Here is a 19,229-nt window from a genome sequence, read left to right as displayed (position 1 = left end):
CCATCAGGTGTCGGCAGTGTATTGAGGCTGGATGTGGCTGGAACATAAACCGCTGTTCTTGGGCAAATCAAGGAGAGAGGAATGTAAATATGCATGCTTCTATGTATTTATCAATTGTTTTCCTCTAGACTTCATACATGTTGTACTAGCACGTTTTTGCAAATTTGAACAACATTGCATCAGTAATGTGGTCATTTTAAGATATTTATAAAACTGAAGACTGATCAACAAGTTATTTTACCAGGACATGTGTAACCTATGTTAGCAACTGGAAACCATTAGCAAATACAGTGAAGCCTACTAATTGGAAATGTGTTGATTCTGCTACAATTTTCATTGTAGAATTTATGACCGACTCAAGAATACAAAACAAGGATTGACTTTATCTGTTCATTTTTTTTAATAAATGTAGTTATTATACCTAGCTCATTATATAATATGAAAATAAATATATTATATATATTGAATATAAATTGAAATGTTTAAATCTTTTTGTTAAGAAATAGTCTTACATTTTTAGAAATCCACTTATTACTCAGGCTAGCCTAACCCAGTCTGGATTTAACCTAGATTAGAACACAGGGGAAACAACATGAAACAGCTAGTTCCCATCAAAAGTTACTAAAAGAAATGGCCTCCAGCAACAGCAGAACAGTCTTTTAACATGTTTTGTCTCGATAGCTAATGATAGCAGACTAGTGACTAATAGACTCACCACTCTGCTGTGGCTCAGAGATACTCAGTGTTTCAGAGCTCAGTAGGCCTACATTTAGCTGATCGATTATTAACGAAGCTGCTTGTTAAACCCTAACATCTAATTTTCTAAACTGCACATGTTAATCAAACATGTAATTTAGATTGCATTGTAGTTGTAGGAATATACCTTAGACTAGTTGTTTTCTACTGTTTTCAGTTTTTTAGCATAGCTAACATTAGCTGAAACAGCTCCTGAATCATCACTTAATAGTGACACTGAATGTGAACATGACATATCTTTCTCTCACTTCCTGCAGCACAGTGGAAAAAAACACAAGTTACAGCCATTATGTGGTACCTTTAAATGGACTGGCATGTAAACCTGCTACATTTCTTCCCTTCATCTCTTCTTGCAGGACAGTCTTTGCCAAAAGTTGGATTCAGGGATGAACATCTCTGTGAGTCTGAACTTCAATTCTCACAAAGATAAAGATAATATTAAAGATAACACACTGGAAATTATAATCTCTGTATGTGTTTTACTGTCAGAGACCAGAGATCTCCTCCATTACTCCCAGTGTCATATCTTTCTACGGCAAAAACAATGCAGTGTTGTCCGGTCATAACCTTCATGATGTGACCAGAGTGAGGATCCAGGCAGACATGGACTGCACTCCACAAGAGTGAGTCAGTTTTTTGGGGATGTGTAAGTCTTGTAAAACAAGTAAAAGAGAAACAAAAAAATGAAACCATTTGATAGGAGCAGAGTAAGGAGGATGAATTGAGGAGTCTTACGGCCTGAGGAAAGAAGCCACTTCGTAGTCTGGTTCAGTGGATACTTCTGTATCTTGTGCCAGGTGAACAAACTATGGCTGGGTTGGGTGTTGTCCTTTGGGCTCTGTGCAGACACCTCACTTCACTGGTATCACAAGGCAAAGCAAGTTTATTTGTATAACACAATTCAGACACAAGGCAACTCAAAGTGCTTTACAGGAGCTTACAATTAACATTAAAGAAATTAAAAACTGCATTAAAATACATTTTAAAACAAGTTAGAGTGACTTACTTGTTTTCACTGGCAGTGAAGAAGGATGCAAATTGATTACAGGCCCTGGTAGATCTATGATGCTGTTCAGAGGCTACTGGCATGGAAGGGTTTATTAACCTGTCGACAGTAGCAAACAGGGCATGAAACTGATGTATTATTGTTGTTTTTAGTGATAATGTCTGAGAAGAAGGACTGCCTTGATTGTTTTCAGTTCACAAGAATTAGCTTTGGAAAACACCTTTTGTCGTCTGCAGTGTTGCTCGAACAGACCTGTCAACATGAAACTAAAGCTGAGTGTTCTTCTGCTTTAGGATTAAGCATTTTAAGATAAATCATGATCTTCTCAGTAATGTTTGAATGATTTGACCTCCTAGGTTTTCTTTAAAGTCATTAAGACTTTGCACAAATGTTTTGATATTGGCAATCTTAAAGGCCTTTCCATATCTGTCTATGGTGTTAAGCTTATGAAACACCAATTTAGTTAGATGGTGAAACTGATGTTTATGTTGAGGCAGATTTGGCTCCTTTGCTTCGGGCTGCTTCCAGGTTTTCTACATATTATTGTTGATTATATAGGTTAAATTGTAAATGATGTTCTTGACATGTTACCAACGTCTCTACAACTGGAGACTGATGCGACTGCTTTCTCTCTTGCTGTACTCCAATGTGCTCTGGTCAGATCTCCTGTGTGGAGCAACACTGGTGACAGTCTGACGTTCCACATTCCCAGTGCCGATAATAAAGGCGTGGTCAAAGTGTGTGTTGTCCTCCCAGATGGTAGTTGTCATGGAAGCGCTACTATCACCTACCGGTCATCACCATCCTGCACCAACTTTACACCAAACACCTCATGGATCAGGTATGACAGACTTGATTGGCGTTTTTATATTCCTAACACAAATCTACAGAACTTTGTGGATAAAGGGATTCTGAGGACAAGACATAACTGGATCAACTTCTTTCCGAGAATAATTGAATGGAATATGGTTTCTCAAGATCTCATGAAGCATGTCTGGCAAAAGACAATGTTTTGGCCAACTAAAAAAAAACCCCAAAGATAAAGAGCTTCATTTTCGGAACATATCACACTGCTGATCTAGAGTCTATATCAGTGATAGAAGAAATGAGGAAGAGACCTTTCTATTGATTTATCATTTGTTGCAATGGGTGTAACACAAGCTTCTTTTTTTTCACTGTGACTTCTCATATTGTTTTAAATGTGAAAAGGTTAGCAGGTTTAGTGCTCAAGTATTGAAGTGTCAAATGGAGGAGCTGAATGGAGATAATAGAAAATATAATAGTCTACATCATGGATGTTATATAAGTTAGTATAACTGATTATACTGATTTTATTTATGATTCTTTTTTTATAACTGATTATTTTATACACCAAACTTTGAACAAACAGTCCAGACAGCGCTCAACACTAAAAGCTATCTGAAGGGTAGTGAGAACTTATCTATTTTGGGATACACCCCCAGTGCTTTGTCATTAACTTCAATGAAATTAATGACAAAGCAAAAAAATGAACTTATTCTAGGAAACAATGTTAGTGTAGTGTTGAGTAGGTTGAAGGGTAATCTTATGGGGCAAGATGGCCACTTCCCAAAAAGCAATGTCTTTCCACCACTTCCCTTTTTAGTTGCAACTGAAAGCTACTTCTGCCTTTGCTTTTTCTCCTTCAAAAGAAATCATAGCCAAGATACTTTTATAACAATTTATGTATATATAGCCAGAACATAAGCAAGGCACGAAGTTGTCACTATTATGTATAAAAAAGAGGCGATTAAGTTTTGTGAGTTTTTTCCTGAACAGTAACATGCACTGCATATTTTGGGAGGAGTTATCACTGGTTGCACTTGGTTAAAGGAGTCACAATAAAATGCAGGAAAAAAAACAACTTGTTCCTCCATTTTATCACTATAGCACCCTGCCTTTGCAAAGACTCTCAGCCCTTCAGCAAAGTGATAACATTAGAGTGTCCAACACAGTGGTTTGTCACTCACATCCAGTTAGGACACACAGCTTTCTACGGGTTCCCTTAATGGCTGTGATGCAAGTTCTTAAATGAACTAGGGTGCCATCAGCAGCAGTGTGTCTTGTTTTTACCCTGCTAGCTGCAGGGCCTAAAAATAATGATATCATTTGGTTGTTCAATAAAACATTTTGGTCCAGAACTGAATAGCTTAACAATTAAGTGATCAACACATTTGTTTTGGATATTCATCAGTCTCAGAGGACCATTACTATGATTTTCATGACCCCTTATGGGCAGACGAGAGATTCTGAAAAATTCTGGACAATCCAAGGCACAAGCAGATTTCCCAAATCAAGAATCTAGACCAAAATTTGACTAAACCAGAGTCTGATTAAGTATAATCTTTGGTCACCCTGCAGCAGCTTTACGCTAGCTTTCACATTTCATATTCTACATGAATCATGGCTTTTACAGAGGGAAATTAAACTATCTGTAACTGACATGGGGGGTGTTACAGATAATGATTTGACCTACATACAACACACAACATTGTTGTTGTTTTTTGGTTGAAGAAAATACAGATATTTATTTTATTTCCTCTTCACTGATTGGTTGCTACTTTGTGTCCTGTAGTGGGAAGAGGGAGATCACAGTCACTGGATCCCACCTGGACTTTGTAGAAGGGGTTGTACACAACCATGCCCCACACGAGGTCAGATCCCCCAAATCCAACAACTCTCAGGTGTGTCTGTAGACTTGTACAATGTCCCCCTGCATTGCTGTCTTACATTTATTATGTCATGTTGCATCATATCAAGCTGCATAGCAGTGCATGACATTGTATCATAAAATGTATAGTGTATATATTAAGTAAACCATGTAATTTTCAAGTATTTTGCCATGTCATACTATGTCATACACAGATGATATTATATTGTTCATATAACACCAAATGTTTCTAAACTTCTCTTCAGAATCTAACCTACGACACACCTGCAGCTAAAACTAGTGGGATTTTTATAAGCCTCGTGTCACTGAAAGTAGCCAATCAAACTTTGGCCTGCTCCCCAACAATAATCTACCATCCAGACCCTGAGTTCATTAGCTTTACAGCTGCAAGGACAGGGGACGATGTTCGCGTCACGATACAGGTAATACATATTTTTAGGATGCACACAAATATATTAGGCATGAATACTTCAGTGGTCAGCCTTTTTAATTCTGTTTTCATTTCAGAAAAAGGCAGACAAACTGAACATGAAAATGACAGAGATAGAAGTATGGGGTGTTCGGGATGAAAAACAATACCCCTGCATAATGGAAAACTTAGAAACCAGTAATAACACCGACTCTTTCACCTGTGAGATTTCCAAGCCACCTGATGCTAAATTTCAAAAGTTATTGGTAAATATCTCAATCACTTTACACCAAGCTTGACAATTCAGAAATAAAATGTATATGTTGATGTCATGATCATGGTATGACTTAGTAATAAGTAAGCCCAAAATTCAAATTTTTTTGAAAATATCATTAAGCATGTAATAGTTATTAAAAGTTAACATTTTCAAATAAGTAAACATGTATTTTTGCTCTGTAAAACTCATTCAAATATTCCTGTCAAATATAATGTGTCCATTGCTTTTTCACAGATAGTGTATGGAGACAAAGAAGTAACACTGACCCGTCCTTCATCTGTTCTGTACTTTCTGATGCTGCTTGTCCTTCTGCTGATACCCTGCATTATTGTTTGTAAGTAGACAAAGGATTGTTGAGTAATTTGACTCATTTTGGTCAATCATCAGCCTCAAAAACACACACAGGGTCAAATCGTAACAGGCAGACCATTTCCCTGTTTTAATTTGTGAAATTCCATTTGTCTGCTTGGTTTTGTCTTTCAGTGGTGATAATAGTCTATCGGCGCAAACAGATGACGCTTACTGCTAAGATGAACAAGTATGTGGAAGACATGGAGCTCGACATCAGGAATGATATTAGACAAGGTCAGTCACAAATTCTAACAATGCATCCGTTGTATGATGATAAGGTAAAATATAAAATGTGTAATTTTTTGTTGTGGTGTGGGTTTGATGTGGTCAGCTCAAATTCATGTAGGTTACAATGAGTCGAATACTGACCAGTTAAAAACCTAGAAAGAAAAAGGATCACATTTAGACTTCCAGATACACTTTTCAAGCCACCCTTGCAGCATGATCCATTTCTCTGCTGTACATCTGTATACTCTGGAAACGCTCTCATTTTTGCCAGAATATGGCTGCCTCTAAAAGAGGCCAGATCTTCAGCAGGCTACTGATTGTGAAAGTATTAGTGTGAGGGTTGTGGTGGACATGGTGCATGTAGGACACCACAGAGCTGCCATACTCCATTAAGCAAGGCTCTTTTAATGGTACTTGTGTTAAGGGGATAATAGCAGAGAAATTTGGTGCAATCTGTAAATGAAAAGGATGTTGTATGATCATACCTGTTCATCTGGTGATGTTAATAAGTATGGGCTTAAGTGTAATTTTGTTATATGAAACAAAACTACTCAGCCATAATCAGGGCCATACTGATACTGATATATATGAGTAGTGAAAACAGAGTTGCATTGGTCTTAGGCTACATTTTGTACAGGCGTTTCTAGTTGATATTTTTGTTTCTTAATGAAATGTCTCAACAGCTGTTGGATGGATTGCCATTAAATCTGGTACACACATTCAGGTTCCCCTTCATGATGGCATGCGATAACTTTGATGCCATCTTGAACATTGAACATTGAAGTCTTGAACATCAAAGTCACTTTGGCTTATGACTCGCAACACTAATGACATTACCATTATTCTATATTGTTTTTATTGCTAATTGTTCACACAATCACTCTGAACTAAGATGGTGATAAACATGGCACCCACTGAACATCAGCATGCACCACTGTGCCTAAGCACAGCTTCACAGAGCAGTTAGCACAGCAATTACAAATTGTGGTAACTGCGTCTGATCATACTTGATAAATAACCCCGCCTCGAACTTCTTTATCGTCTACAGATAACTCAGCCTCAACTCACACATGCTGTTCCTTTTGATGGTGTGAAATTCCCTGAACGTGTTCTCTTTTTTGGGTGCATATTTGACACACAAATACACTTGGTGTGAATAAAAAAACACACACACACACACACACACACACACACACGCACACACACACATGCTCAGACACAAGGCTGCTTTAGTTGTGAGAAAATTTGTGCCTGTAGGTGTAAGAACTGCAGGGAGTTGCAGTGCAAGACCTCTTTTTATTTGTGACCTGATGCTCACTTCACAGTTGTTGCCACTTGTCAATCAAGAGAAACAAATACACTGCCCAGCCAAAAAAAGTCACACACTCTAATATTTTGTCGGACTGCATTTAGCTATGATTAAGCAACATATTCAGTATAACTGTTTAAAGTCTTCTGCACGCCATCAATGTGTAAAAATGATGTCTCATGCTCCCTGAACCACTCTTTAACAATTTGAGCCTAATGAATCATGGTATTGTCATATTTGAATATGCTGTGCCATCAGGGAAGAACAAATGCATTGGTTGAAAAACTTGGTTATTCAGTATATTCATTTGACCTAGTTTTTTTGGGCACATATCATTGCTAAACCTAGTCCTGACCAACTAAAGCAACTCCACATAAATGCACTGCCCATACAGGCTTGTATAGTAGGCATTTGGCATCATGGTTGCATCATTTCATCTGAATCATCAGACCATGTGACCTTTTTCAATTGCTCCAGAGTCCAGTCTTTATGCTCCCTAGCAAACTGAAGCTTTTTTTTCCAATTGGCTTCACTGATAAGTGGTTTTCTGAAGGCTATGAAGTCCTAATCCCTTGACATTCTCTTCAAATTGTGCGTGTGAAACTGCTGTTACTTTCACTATTAAACATAGGCGTGAATTCTGCTGTTGATTTTTTATGATTTAATTTGACCAAACCTTTAAAGTGATCTCTGATCGCAATAATTTAAAATTTTATTTCATCCACATTTCTTCCTCAAAGGTGGCCTACTACTACACTCCCATGTTTGAATAATGCTTTTGGCGGTTCTTTACCCAATATTGGTAGTTTCAGCAAGTCTCTGTTGTTTTCTTTGCTTGATGCAGGCCAATATTTTGACCTTTCTGAAACAGAGCAACGTATTTTCCACATCTTCAGACATGGTTGTTTAAAAAATGAGAAGCTACTTGCTGCAACAGTTAGGGTTAAATAACTTGTTGCCAGCTGAAACATATTAATCACTGCAGTAACTATCCAATGGAAGGCTCTTAACTATTTGCTCAGTTAAATCCAAGTGGTGACCTTTTTTTTGGCCAGGCAGTGTATAATCTGCATTGAAAATAAACTGTCAACTGTCCCCTACAGGTTTTGTGGATCTGCAAACAGAGAAAGCTGACCTGATGGAAAATGTTGGAGCAATCCCTTTCCTGGACTTCAAGCACTTTGCCTCCAGAATCTTTTTTCCTGAGGTAGATACAGATACAAATGTTCATACCTGACAAACAGTCACGTCAGATATAACAAAGCAACCTTTTTGTTCCTGTTTTCAGAGCGAATCTATGATGGCATCTTGCATCAAAGATATTGGTCAGGTAGGGTTTAACACCTTAATACCTTTAACACCTGGTTAAACTTTACACTGTATCTCTGTGAGTGATTTGGTGTTGTATCTGACCTGAAATCAGGATGCGGTGCAGGTTCAGCTTGACGAGTGTTGCCAGGGCCTGTCCAGGCTGATCCAGGACCAGCTCTTCCTCACATCTATGGTGCATGCTATGGAGGAGCAGAAGAGCTTCACCATCAAAGACAAGTCAGTTTGTGGTGTCTTACTGTATGTGTCTGTCTCTTGAATACAGTATGATACAACAAATGTCTGAAGTGATGGTAAAAGTCTATAAGTTTGTTCTATTCTGTGGTCCAGTGTCTAATCTTTCTGGTTAATGCTCGTCAACATTTTTACTGTCCTCTATTCTCATTCACTGTCCTCTGTGGTCTACTATTGCTTTATATTTGTCTGGACCTATCCATGCTATTACTGCTTCTTGCTTTCATCTTTGGGTGAAAAAAACTAACATTTTAAAACTGCTATTTATAATTTATTTGCTTTTTTTGCGTTGTACTAAGTTTGAACTTGTGTCCTGTTTCCTGTTTCTGCCTACTTTCTATCTCCTCAACTTTTACTGCCCTCCACCAGGTGTGCTTTGGCATCATTACTCACCGTAGCGCTCCACAACAACTTGACGTACCTGACGGAGATAATGGAGGTTTTGCTGAGGGATCTGATGCAGCAGAACAGCAACACTCAGCCCAAACTGCTGCTACGACGAACCGAGTCCGTCGTGGAGAAGCTGCTGACCAACTGGATGTCCATCTGCCTCTATGGCTTCCTACGGGTCAGTTGCTCTTATGTCTCTTTTAGTCTATGCTGGTCTAGGAAAACTTCAAGGGAAACTGAAGACAGCTGTTTTAGCCATGCTAGCTGTGTAGCTGTATGGGTGGGAATGACGTGCCATCAATTTGGTCCATACTGAAATAGTCCCGTAACTTTTAGATGTATTACAGGCACAGACATTCCTGTTCCACTCAGGATGAATTTTAGTAACTTTAGTGCAGACATCAGGTCCAATTTGTTTTTACTAGAATTCTGGTTTATTGCCAAAAACCTGAAAAAAATAGGAACATTTCCATCAGCTTCAGCTAAACTTTGTGTTTAGTGCTATTAAGCTAAATTGGCATGCTAACACGCTAATATATGACAGTGAACATGGTTAATGTCTTACCTGCAACATAGTAACATTGTCAGTCTCACAGAGCTTCAATTGTGACTCTTAATCATGTCTTTAGTTTTGCCTAACCTTTGTCTTAGTTGAAGGACACCAGAATGTGTGAAATAAACAGGAACTTGTTCAGTGAAGCTAAAAAAAGACCATAAATTGCACCAAACGGATCATTGCGATAAACCAAATGGTTGTGCAATTTGTACAATACACATATTGTTAGTGCAGTCCCGTACTCACACTGTCTTTTTCAGTTTGCACAATAAACATCTCCAGGGCTGCCAGAAATCTGTGTCTGCATAAAACTTTTTTACGAAGCACAAGCAAGGAATTGGCTTGCCGTCCTTCATCTATGCCATTTCTAATGATTGACATTTGATTGTTCAGATTTTGTGAGGATATTTCTCTGTAATATGTTGGTATGTATTGTGTTGGGACCTCACATTCACCCCTGAGACAAGCGGTGTAACCACATCCTGTCCTTTCTAAACCTCCTCTGCCCACCCTAATAACAGCTTAATATAAAGGAAACATTACCATGGTTACGCACATTAGCTCTGTACAGCTATCAAAACAGAGCAAAAGTGCTGTAATATGCTGTTTTGATCAAAAGTTGCCTTGTAAACCTAAGCCCAATGCTCAGACTGTCATGTTGCTGTGTTACTCACAAAATAACGTCGCTTTTGAGCGTTATGCTCTCTCATTCTTTCAAACCGACCGTCTGTGGAGACGGGCATACAGAAAATGTTAAAGTGAAATTTGTAGTGCTCAGAACAGCTCTAGAGTGCTATACATGAGGGAAGTTAAACATGTTGTTCATTTGTGCATACTACCCATCGTGAAATTAAACAAAGCTGCTGGAAAATTTGCAACGTTTCTCTTTAAGTATTTCTACACAGCTCTGTTAAAAAGTACATCATGCTTACATATTGTTTTTGTTCAGAAGTGTGTGTCAGTCGGTACCTAATTGGGAGCTTCTATCACCTAGTATTGGTTTACAAGCAGTTGCTTATTTGTTTGTGAGCAGTGTAAACAAGAAAGAACACAATAGAAAGAATTCCATAAACTAAAATCTCCCACTCCAGTTGACATCTCAGAAAGTTGTCCACAAAGTTAGCGTGCCTAGTTTGACCAACTGTGTTCCCGTTTTTGGTTTGTGCAGGAAAGTGCTGGGCAGCACCTGTTCCTGATGGTGAGCGCTCTCACGCAGCAAACTGCAAAAGGACCTGTGGACTGCGTGACAGAGAAAGCTCTGTACACACTCAGTGAGGACTGGCTGCTGTGGCAGGCTCAAGACTTCAGCTCCCTGGTACACACACACACACACACACACATATTAAATACTTGGGTTGATTACTTGAGTCCAAGCAAGAGGTTTTTTCATGTGTAATGCTTTACTTACTTCACACAAATGGAACTAGTGTTACACTCCGCACGTCACAAGTTTAGTCAGTTGTGCTTGTACATGTGGAAGCAATAATTAACACTTCCCATTACTTAGTTCTGTTTTTGGCCTGTTAGTTTGATAAAGTACAAAAAAGTTAATGCTCAGTCTAATAACAACATAGTAGCCCTGATCTTCCAACACACACCCTTTTATATAAAAAAATGATGCTGTTATACTACATTGTGGGCCCCTTTGTGTATAAGGGTTGTTTGCCACATTTAGAATATAGAGACAGCTCCTCAGTACACAGCAGTTATGCTGAACCACTTCCTCTCCCGTGTATTTTAAGACGCTTTTGAACATGCAAAGCAGTACAGCTTCAAAAAGAAAGCTTGACATGGCTGTACTATTTACTGCATGTTGAAAAACGTATTACCTGGATTTGAAAAGCAGAGAAGTTTTGAAATGGTTCTTGACAAACACTGACAAAAATGTACATCAAATAACTGAACACATTGTTTAATAAACTGAGCTAAACAAAAAACTAAATTGAGCTGAATTCAATTTAAGCACTTTTTTGACTTACCAAGCAGAGTTAAAAATACCCTGCAGTACAGTTTACTTGCTGTTTAGAACATAGTTTCAAGGGCCTTGGTAACACAAGTGAAACTGGAAAAAGGTACCATCAGCATCCTACAGTAAATATCTGACCTGTTTTCTGTCAAACATTGGGACTGAAAATTAGACTGAAAGATGTTTGGCTACAGCGGTGAGGGATGTGTTCCGTATGCTGAATCAATAAGCTATATTTAGTATATGATAATAAAATGTTACATGTCTCCCAGATGTTAAGGTCAAGAGCCTTTTTTTTTTTTTTTTTACAAGAAGTGAAAGATATTGCATAAAGCAGTAATTCAAGGAAGTTGAATGTCTTTCTCTTCCTTCTTGAACTCACCCTCCTCCTCAGAGCTAGAGAAGGTCATGTCAGCAGATGCAGACATAGGTGTTTTAGTCTTAATATAGTATTATTTGCATGTAAATAAAATGCTAAAGTAAATAGAGCTGCTAAAAATGTTAACAAGCAAAGCTGTGATGAGCAGCTAATAGATGATCTAAATAACAACGTATTGGAAAAACCCAAAACTACAACATCCATTTACTCATTGGTTGAAGCGAAGCACCGTATATAAGCGATGCATCATCACAGTCTCATGTGGGTTATGAGCAACCAAAAAGTTAAATTAAGTCTATGAGTAATTTCAGACAGAACTGGATAACACTGACATCAGAAATTTTCTTCAGAAAATATGGCAGGATGAAATGTTGTTTGACGGTGCATTTAATAGACCTGATTCACACACATCAAATCTGATTAAACCACACCCACACAGTCCTGATAAAGATGAGTTTTGGGATATTTCTAAATATAGGTATTTTTTCCCTGCCATTTAAAATACATTTTATCTTCACAATCCTTGTTTTATAAAACATCACTGTACACATGAGAACGCAATGGTGGTGATAAAATGTATGTGTCAAAAATCAGAGAACAGAGATGCTAACACGTCATTTTTTTGCAAGTCAAGTCTCATGCTCTTATGGTTGTAATGGGTGTTCTGCTGCATGCCATCCGGTCTACTTTTACTCTAACACTGCATAGTTAAACCTAAGGAATTCAAAGCATGTACTGTATTATCATCACTCCTTTATCTATTAGCATAGAGTATTATCAGCACTGATTGGTTCTTTGGTATATGATCATTTAAAACAGGCTATTGCAATGCAATTTGAACAAAAAACATACAGTGAAAGCTCTCCTTTTAAAATGACTAACTGTACTTTGCTTTGCCACATTAATACACAGCTACAGTAGCTAAATTCAAAACACCACTGCTCCCAAATTGTCTGAAATATACGTATAAGTCCATAAACTTCTGTTATTAACACTTGAAAAGTTTTGTTCAGAAAGAGATATCTGTCATTTGTGAAAATTGTCACCTTTGTTTGTGTGACAAAACTGATTCCTTGCATGAATATAAAACCAAGTGACCGACCTGTCTGGGTGTGTTTTCAGGTTCCTGATTAAAATTTGATGTGGTCAATCCAGCATCCTTTATGTTCATTCTGCAAACGCTGCATTAGGCGATTTATTTTTTTATGAATATGTGTATAATGTGTGTAGTTCTTATAGGCAACGCTTATGACAAACTGGAAAGCAGCAGCAGTTCTTGTGCTCATTGAACTAGTGTTGTTGTTATTTTTAGTCAAGTCTCAAGTCACTGAGTGTGCTATTCAAGTCCAAGTCACAAACTCGAGTCCCCATCTCTGCCAGAGAAGAACATTCAGAGCATGAATAGTAAGCTTGTTCTACTTAAATAAAATTATCCAAAAATGTAGAAACCTGCCAAGTAAACCTATAATAAGACCTTCCAGTGCTAACAAAAAACGCCATTGGTGCTAACCACGTGTAAACAAACTGGGTGTCAACTGTTGTTGTTGTTGTTGTTGTTGTTATTGCCGGTGCATGGTCATCGCACAAGACCACAATGAGCATGTGTTGATTGAGGTGATGTCATTGTTTCCCCAGTGCTCTGTTTTCTATGTCCACACAGATCCACAGAACATTTTTCAAAATTGCACTTTAGAGGGCATTGTACACAATCTCAGTAACAGTATCCATATACCTGTGGACAAAGACTTAAGGGTGCTTTATTTAACATATTTTAACTTTGATTGTTGCTCATTTAGCGCAAATCTTTAAAGTTCCAGAGAAATACCTGAAATTTTAAACCAAGTTGGCTATATGCATTCATAGACAAGACAGCCAGGCCTTTATGGGTCCCTTCTGTACATGTGCTACATGCAGATATTCTTACATTTGTAGTAGTCAAACTGCAAATGTCTACAAATCCGCAACAGCAGTTTATCTGTTAAATGATCCCCAGTAGGCTCCTCTAATGCAACACTTGACTGTGTGTTCCTTCAGTCCACTTTGTTCCCTCTTTTTTAACGCTTTCTTCTCTCTGCCGCTGCAGTTACCAGACCCACAGCAGTCATGAACGTTTTATCTAATCTAACAAAACCTCCAACTCACTTTACCGCTCATTTCCATCCATTAGATGGTGCCGCAAAACTGCAAAAAGGAAATAAGATGGCGACCGATGATACATTAACTCTTATAGCTCTGCTGTGAAAGCCTTTCATTAACCACACCTCCCCTCAAAAATCACTAATGTGCCGCAATATGAAACAGCTGTCGTTTCGATGCTGCAGCTTGCCTGATGGGAAAACTGAGGTTAGTGGTTACTTAAGAGGTTTATGACAAATTGCTGTGCATGTGCCAGTTCGGGCCATTCACACATGCACTCTGGTATATAGTCTGTGCATCTGGGCGCACTGTGTTCATGAATAAATGTTGTTTATGTCACATCAGCGAATCTTGTCCATGTTTGTTGTGTACAGAAGCTGAAGGTGCTGTTTGCAGTGGGCAGTGACGGAGAAGTCAGCGAGCCTCTGGAGGTCAACGCTCTCAGCTGTGACACAGTCGAGCAGGTCAAAGAGAAAATCCTGTCCACTTTCAAGGCCAAGTTCGGTTTTCCATACAACACCGCCCTGAGGGACGTCCGTATCGGTAGGTAACAGAGCGCACTCTTTAGTCCTGTGTCTCTTCTAAAGATCAAAACTCACAATGATCTGATCTGACCAACAAGTTAAGTTCTTAAGTAAATCACATGAGTAGAAATACAGGATAGTATATAAATATTACACTGAGGTAGAATATTTGCTCTCTCTTTGCACCAGAGTATGAGCAGAATGGATCGTTCGTTCCTCTCGAGGAGGTGGACGCCAGCTCGGAGGTTATCGGGGAGGTGACCATGCTCAACACACTCAAGCACTACAAGGTGAGAAATGGGAGTACTGAAAAACAGTCAGTGAGTGAATTTCAGTTGTGTTGTCCCAGATGTGTAGCGGATGCCGCAGAGGTGTTACACAACAGAGAGAGAAACACACCCATTAAACTCTGAACCTTAAAACAAACCACAGTCAACATGAGAGCCTGTGGCAGTTGGAAGAGCTTCCCCTTCTCTCACTACTGAGTGTTTTTATGTTCTCTGGTATCCACCAAATGGATTTATAAAGTAAATATCGAGCCCATCGTCGCAAATAACTCCTGTAATAGTTTCAACACTGACAGATGAGCTCTAACAGGAAAAGCGAGATGTAGTTCCAGAAGCTGGAACTCCCAAATAACAGTAGCTGTTTTTAAATGTCAGATAATCAAAAAGATGACACAGCACATCCACACAGACATAACCCCTCATAGACCCATACAAAATATGAGATGTTTTACATAAAGAGGAAGAGCTCAGAAAATCCGACAGCTCAGTTCAGCTTTCGCAGCGCTGAACACTTTACATTGTTGCCTGCGGACTTGACTGAAAAAAAAACTCTCCTCACTAATTTGCAGTTCTGTTTAGGCTCAATCATTTCCTGTACACAACAGCAGAATTGAATTTAGACCCCGTCAGTCCTCTCAGTGAGAGGGGATGAAAAGCTCCTCTCCATCTCACTTTGTCATTACAGCTGACAAGAAGAGAGAGTTTTATATGAAAAGAGAAGAAACATACTGGAGGAAGTGCTCTTTATTGGCTTTATAATGGGATCATGGATATGTGTTCATCCATCTGAGTACCATCAGGGCCAGAGAAAGATGGACTGCTGATAGCCCGGTGGCCTGGACTGCGTCGCTCATATTACAAAGTCATGCCACAACTAAAAAAACTTCACCGCACAAGTAGTCAAAAAAGAAACGAGACAGAAGCGCTGTCTAAAGAAATCCTTACAACACGGTGAGATGTATGTTTTAATATAAAGTAGAATTGAGCGGATGTCAACAAAAGAAGTTTTCTGAAGTTCCTGGAAAGCTGATGTTTTTAAGCGTTTCCTTAGCAGCAACACCTGTATAGGCATAGACAAGTATCTCTGGGGGATTTCCGTGGGCTACTGTGGTTTCCTTTTACAAACACAAACAATGAAAAATCGAAACACAACGAAAAGTAAAACCGAAAACGGCAGGTTTTATTAGGTGTCTTTTTTTACGGACTGGTGCATTAAGGTTTCGGAACAAAGGTTTCTTTTGGTTTCTTTAGTTTTTTTAGAGTTTAATTTACTTACTTTTGTATGTCCTTTTTTTGTACCCCTGCAGGTTCCTGATGGAGCCACAATCAAAGTGCTTTCTAAGAAAACTCATCCTCCTCTGAGCCCGCAGGGAAGTGTGAAGGGTAAGAGCTGAGAGGGAAAACACTGAGTTTAAACTTAAAAGAACAGTTCTGTGAAATATATATGTAAAGGTGAGTAGATCGGTACAACTCTCATGCCTGTGCACCAATTAGTGAATTAGAGCCAGGAGGGAATTGGCTTAACTTGGCTCAGTATAAAGACTGGTAGTGAGGAGAAACAGCAGGTGGCTCATTGCAAATTTCAGACGTATGCCTAGCAGCTATTGTAAAGCTTAGGTGTTGTTTCTCATCCAATGTCAAACTTTTCCTGTAATTTTACTGAGAGAAAAACAGTTGGTGGGTCCTGCATTCAGAGTATAGAGGTATATCAGTAGTCTTAGAGTATCAACTTCAAATTAGATATTATTAATTGGAAATGAATGGAGAAACAGAGGTCAGAGTTAATCACCTATTACACTAGTAAAACGCATAAGAATCATATGGGTCTTCTGGTACACTTTATACCAGCAATGGAAACAGTTGACATGTTAGAGCAAGGAAGTTCATTCAGTTTATGTAGGTAATTCATTTTAACTCAAGGTCCTCTAACTAGCTTTTTCTAAGATTTCAACCACTTCTCGCTGTTTTAGAGACTCTAACTCTGTGCAACAAACCCTTAATCTAAAGTGTTAGATTTGAAAACATTCTGACTTTACAGTGCACGATTGCCCAAAAGGATTACACTGCAGTGGCCTCGCCCAAGACTGGACTAGTTTTAAAAAATGTCCTGTTCCCATTTGTCAACTAGACACAGAAACATTGCAGAACAAGAGTCAGGGTTAAAAATTATCGAAGTAACCCCCAAACCAAATGCTATAGGGCAAAAGAGGAAGCTACTTAATTCTGCTAATAATCACTGTTGATTCTGTTAATTTGTTTCCTTTAGATGACGAGAACTTCTCTGGAAAATACTTCCACCTGGTAAGAGGCAGTCTGTGTTTCATGGCGCAAACATTTTAATCACTTCGTACACAAAACTTTATGGTCCTTTTCTACAGATTGATCCTGATGTAGAAGAGGACCAGAGAAAGAACCCAGAGAGGAAGAAGTTAAAGCTGAAGGAAGTGCACCTCACCAAGCTGCTCTCCACCAAGGCAAGAGGAAGCAACACTCACAGTGCCTCATTTTAATAAAATATGCACCAACACCAACAGAACTGATAGCAGAAGCAGCCCCTTTCATGGTTATTTTTACTACCAGCGGAAGAAATGTTCTGGTAAAAGTAACTAAAATGGCAAGCTTCCTCTGCGTCAGGACGCAGGACTTTAGCAGCAGAGCAGCAGCGGCTGCTGGATTGAAGATCACCTAAGTTTTGGCAGCATGCAATCGCTGTAGCTCTGTGTTTACAAAGCTGTTTGTTTCTACCGTCTTCTTTCGACTGCTTTAACATAAGTAATCCAACATACAGTTAATCTGGAAATCTGTAAGAGGGACAGCAGAAAAAGACACGGCCGTGTTGTTTCTCTTCAAGGTGGCTGTGCATTCATATGTGGAGAACCTGTTCAGATCTATCTGGGGGATGCCAAACTGCAGAGCCCCACATGCTGTCAAATACTTCTTCGACTTCCTAGACGCTCAGGCTGACAACATGAAGATCACTGACCCAGATGTGCTGCACATCTGGAAGACCAACAGGTACGACTGGGTCATCCATAGCTCTGTGGACAAGAGGACTAGCCTTCATTAAAAATAGTCAGTAGAAATATGTGTGTGGTGTGTAGATCTAAAGTATCTGTTTTTCCTCCCTGGTAACTGTCTTCCCGTCACAGTTTGCCCCTGCGCTTCTGGGTCAACATCATGAAAAACCCTCAGTTTGTGTTCGACATGGAGAAGTCTCCAAATTTGGACGGCTGCCTGAATGTCATCGCTCAGGCCTTCATGGACTCCTTTTCTCTCAGTGAGATTCAACTGGGGAAGGTAAAGTCCAGGACAAATGTCTCAAAATGTCTTATTACAGGAAGCAGCGCAGGAAGTCCAGTTTTCCTTTCTTTGTTTAGACAGTAGGCAGAGATGGAATCAACTCTGGATCAACCCAAATATGACAGCAAAACTATTCATCTATCCGTGAGATGTTTCGAATAGAAAGGACAGTTTGATTCATTCTATACGTTGCATGTTATTGTGTTGCAGTATGCACCAACCAACAAGCTCCTCTACGCCAAAGACATTCCCAAGTTCAAACAGGAAGTGAAGGCCTACTACAAGCAGGTCAGAGAGCAGCCACCAATCACAGTGTCAGAATTCAAAGGCTTCCTGCAGGAAGAGTCGAAGGTAATGTCGATTTCACTACAAAATCTTGAAGACGTGGCACTGTGAGGGGCAGCGGTGATTTGATGAGCGTTTGTTTCCATTCCAGAAACATGAGAGCGAGTTCAACGACGCCGCGGCTCTCAAAGAAATCTACAAATTCATCGAGCGGTACTTTACAGAGGTCAGTTATCTCCATGTCCACACTCACACTCACAGATGTATTTTTTTTTTTTAGGCATAGACACCTTTATTAAGCAGTTGACAGATATGGGAGAGAGAGGGGGATGTGACATGCAGCAAAGGACCTCCGGCCGGAATCGACCCGGGGTCGGCTGCGTATATGGCATGTGCTCTAACCACTCAACCACCTGCGCGACACAGATTTTTTTCGTTAACGTCACACTTCTGATGTGGTCAGATTTCACATTTAGTTGGTGGTGGTGGTGTGCCTCGAACCCAGATTACGTCTGATGGTGACGTTGCCATGAGGCGCCTCGTCTGGTTTTGTAATAAATATCTAAGTGACAGTTTGAATTTGGTTGTAATTATTAAATGACTGCCTGATTGTGATTTTTTTTTACCTGACTATAATCCTTTTCCACAACCATTAATTTTAATCCAATGTAAATGACGGACCAATTTGAGCATTCTTTCTTTAGTCACTGCGCTCTGCTGTCATCCATGTTGCCACCTCCCTTCTGTCCACATAAACCACATTAAAGTTCCATCGCTATGGGTCTTATCTGATCTCCACAACCCAGAATGGAATTAGT

The 19,229-nt window shown here is 39.3% G+C and overlaps 1 protein-coding gene across 7 annotated transcripts in view; it reads left to right on the top strand.

Annotated features, from left to right (window-relative positions):
• The window catches only part of plxnc1 (plexin C1), a 101,639-nt gene that overhangs the window by 81,175 nt on the left and 1,235 nt on the right, over positions 1 to 19,229 (top strand). For 5 of the 7 annotated variants that reach the window (XM_030439825.1, XM_030439827.1, XM_030439822.1 and 2 more), the window contains 23 exons: positions 8 to 83; positions 1,113 to 1,154; positions 1,246 to 1,379; positions 2,424 to 2,603; positions 4,356 to 4,464; positions 4,697 to 4,873; positions 4,959 to 5,126; positions 5,372 to 5,471; positions 5,621 to 5,722; positions 8,129 to 8,232; positions 8,314 to 8,355; positions 8,449 to 8,573; positions 8,958 to 9,156; positions 10,703 to 10,849; positions 14,390 to 14,558; positions 14,729 to 14,829; positions 16,134 to 16,209; positions 17,093 to 17,127; positions 17,205 to 17,300; positions 17,678 to 17,841; positions 17,976 to 18,123; positions 18,337 to 18,477; positions 18,563 to 18,637. In XM_030439825.1, the coding sequence (XP_030295685.1) occupies positions 8 to 83; positions 1,113 to 1,154; positions 1,246 to 1,379; positions 2,424 to 2,603; positions 4,356 to 4,464; positions 4,697 to 4,873; positions 4,959 to 5,126; positions 5,372 to 5,471; positions 5,621 to 5,722; positions 8,129 to 8,232; positions 8,314 to 8,355; positions 8,449 to 8,573; positions 8,958 to 9,156; positions 10,703 to 10,849; positions 14,390 to 14,558; positions 14,729 to 14,829; positions 16,134 to 16,209; positions 17,093 to 17,127; positions 17,205 to 17,300; positions 17,678 to 17,841; positions 17,976 to 18,123; positions 18,337 to 18,477; positions 18,563 to 18,637 (2,710 nt within the window). The remainder of the gene's footprint in view (positions 1 to 7; positions 84 to 1,112; positions 1,155 to 1,245; positions 1,380 to 2,423; positions 2,604 to 4,355; positions 4,465 to 4,696; positions 4,874 to 4,958; positions 5,127 to 5,371; positions 5,472 to 5,620; positions 5,723 to 8,128; positions 8,233 to 8,313; positions 8,356 to 8,448; positions 8,574 to 8,957; positions 9,157 to 10,702; positions 10,850 to 14,389; positions 14,559 to 14,728; positions 14,830 to 16,133; positions 16,210 to 17,092; positions 17,128 to 17,204; positions 17,301 to 17,677; positions 17,842 to 17,975; positions 18,124 to 18,336; positions 18,478 to 18,562; positions 18,638 to 19,229) is intronic. The other 2 variants (XM_030439826.1, XM_030439828.1) reach the window with 1 other exon arrangement.

Source organism: Sparus aurata, chromosome 14 (genome assembly GCF_900880675.1).
Source record: "Sparus aurata chromosome 14, fSpaAur1.1, whole genome shotgun sequence".
In the NCBI taxonomy this organism is placed as follows: Eukaryota; Metazoa; Chordata; class Actinopteri; order Spariformes; family Sparidae; genus Sparus; species Sparus aurata.
This window is presented reverse-complemented; position numbering and strand designations above follow the sequence as displayed.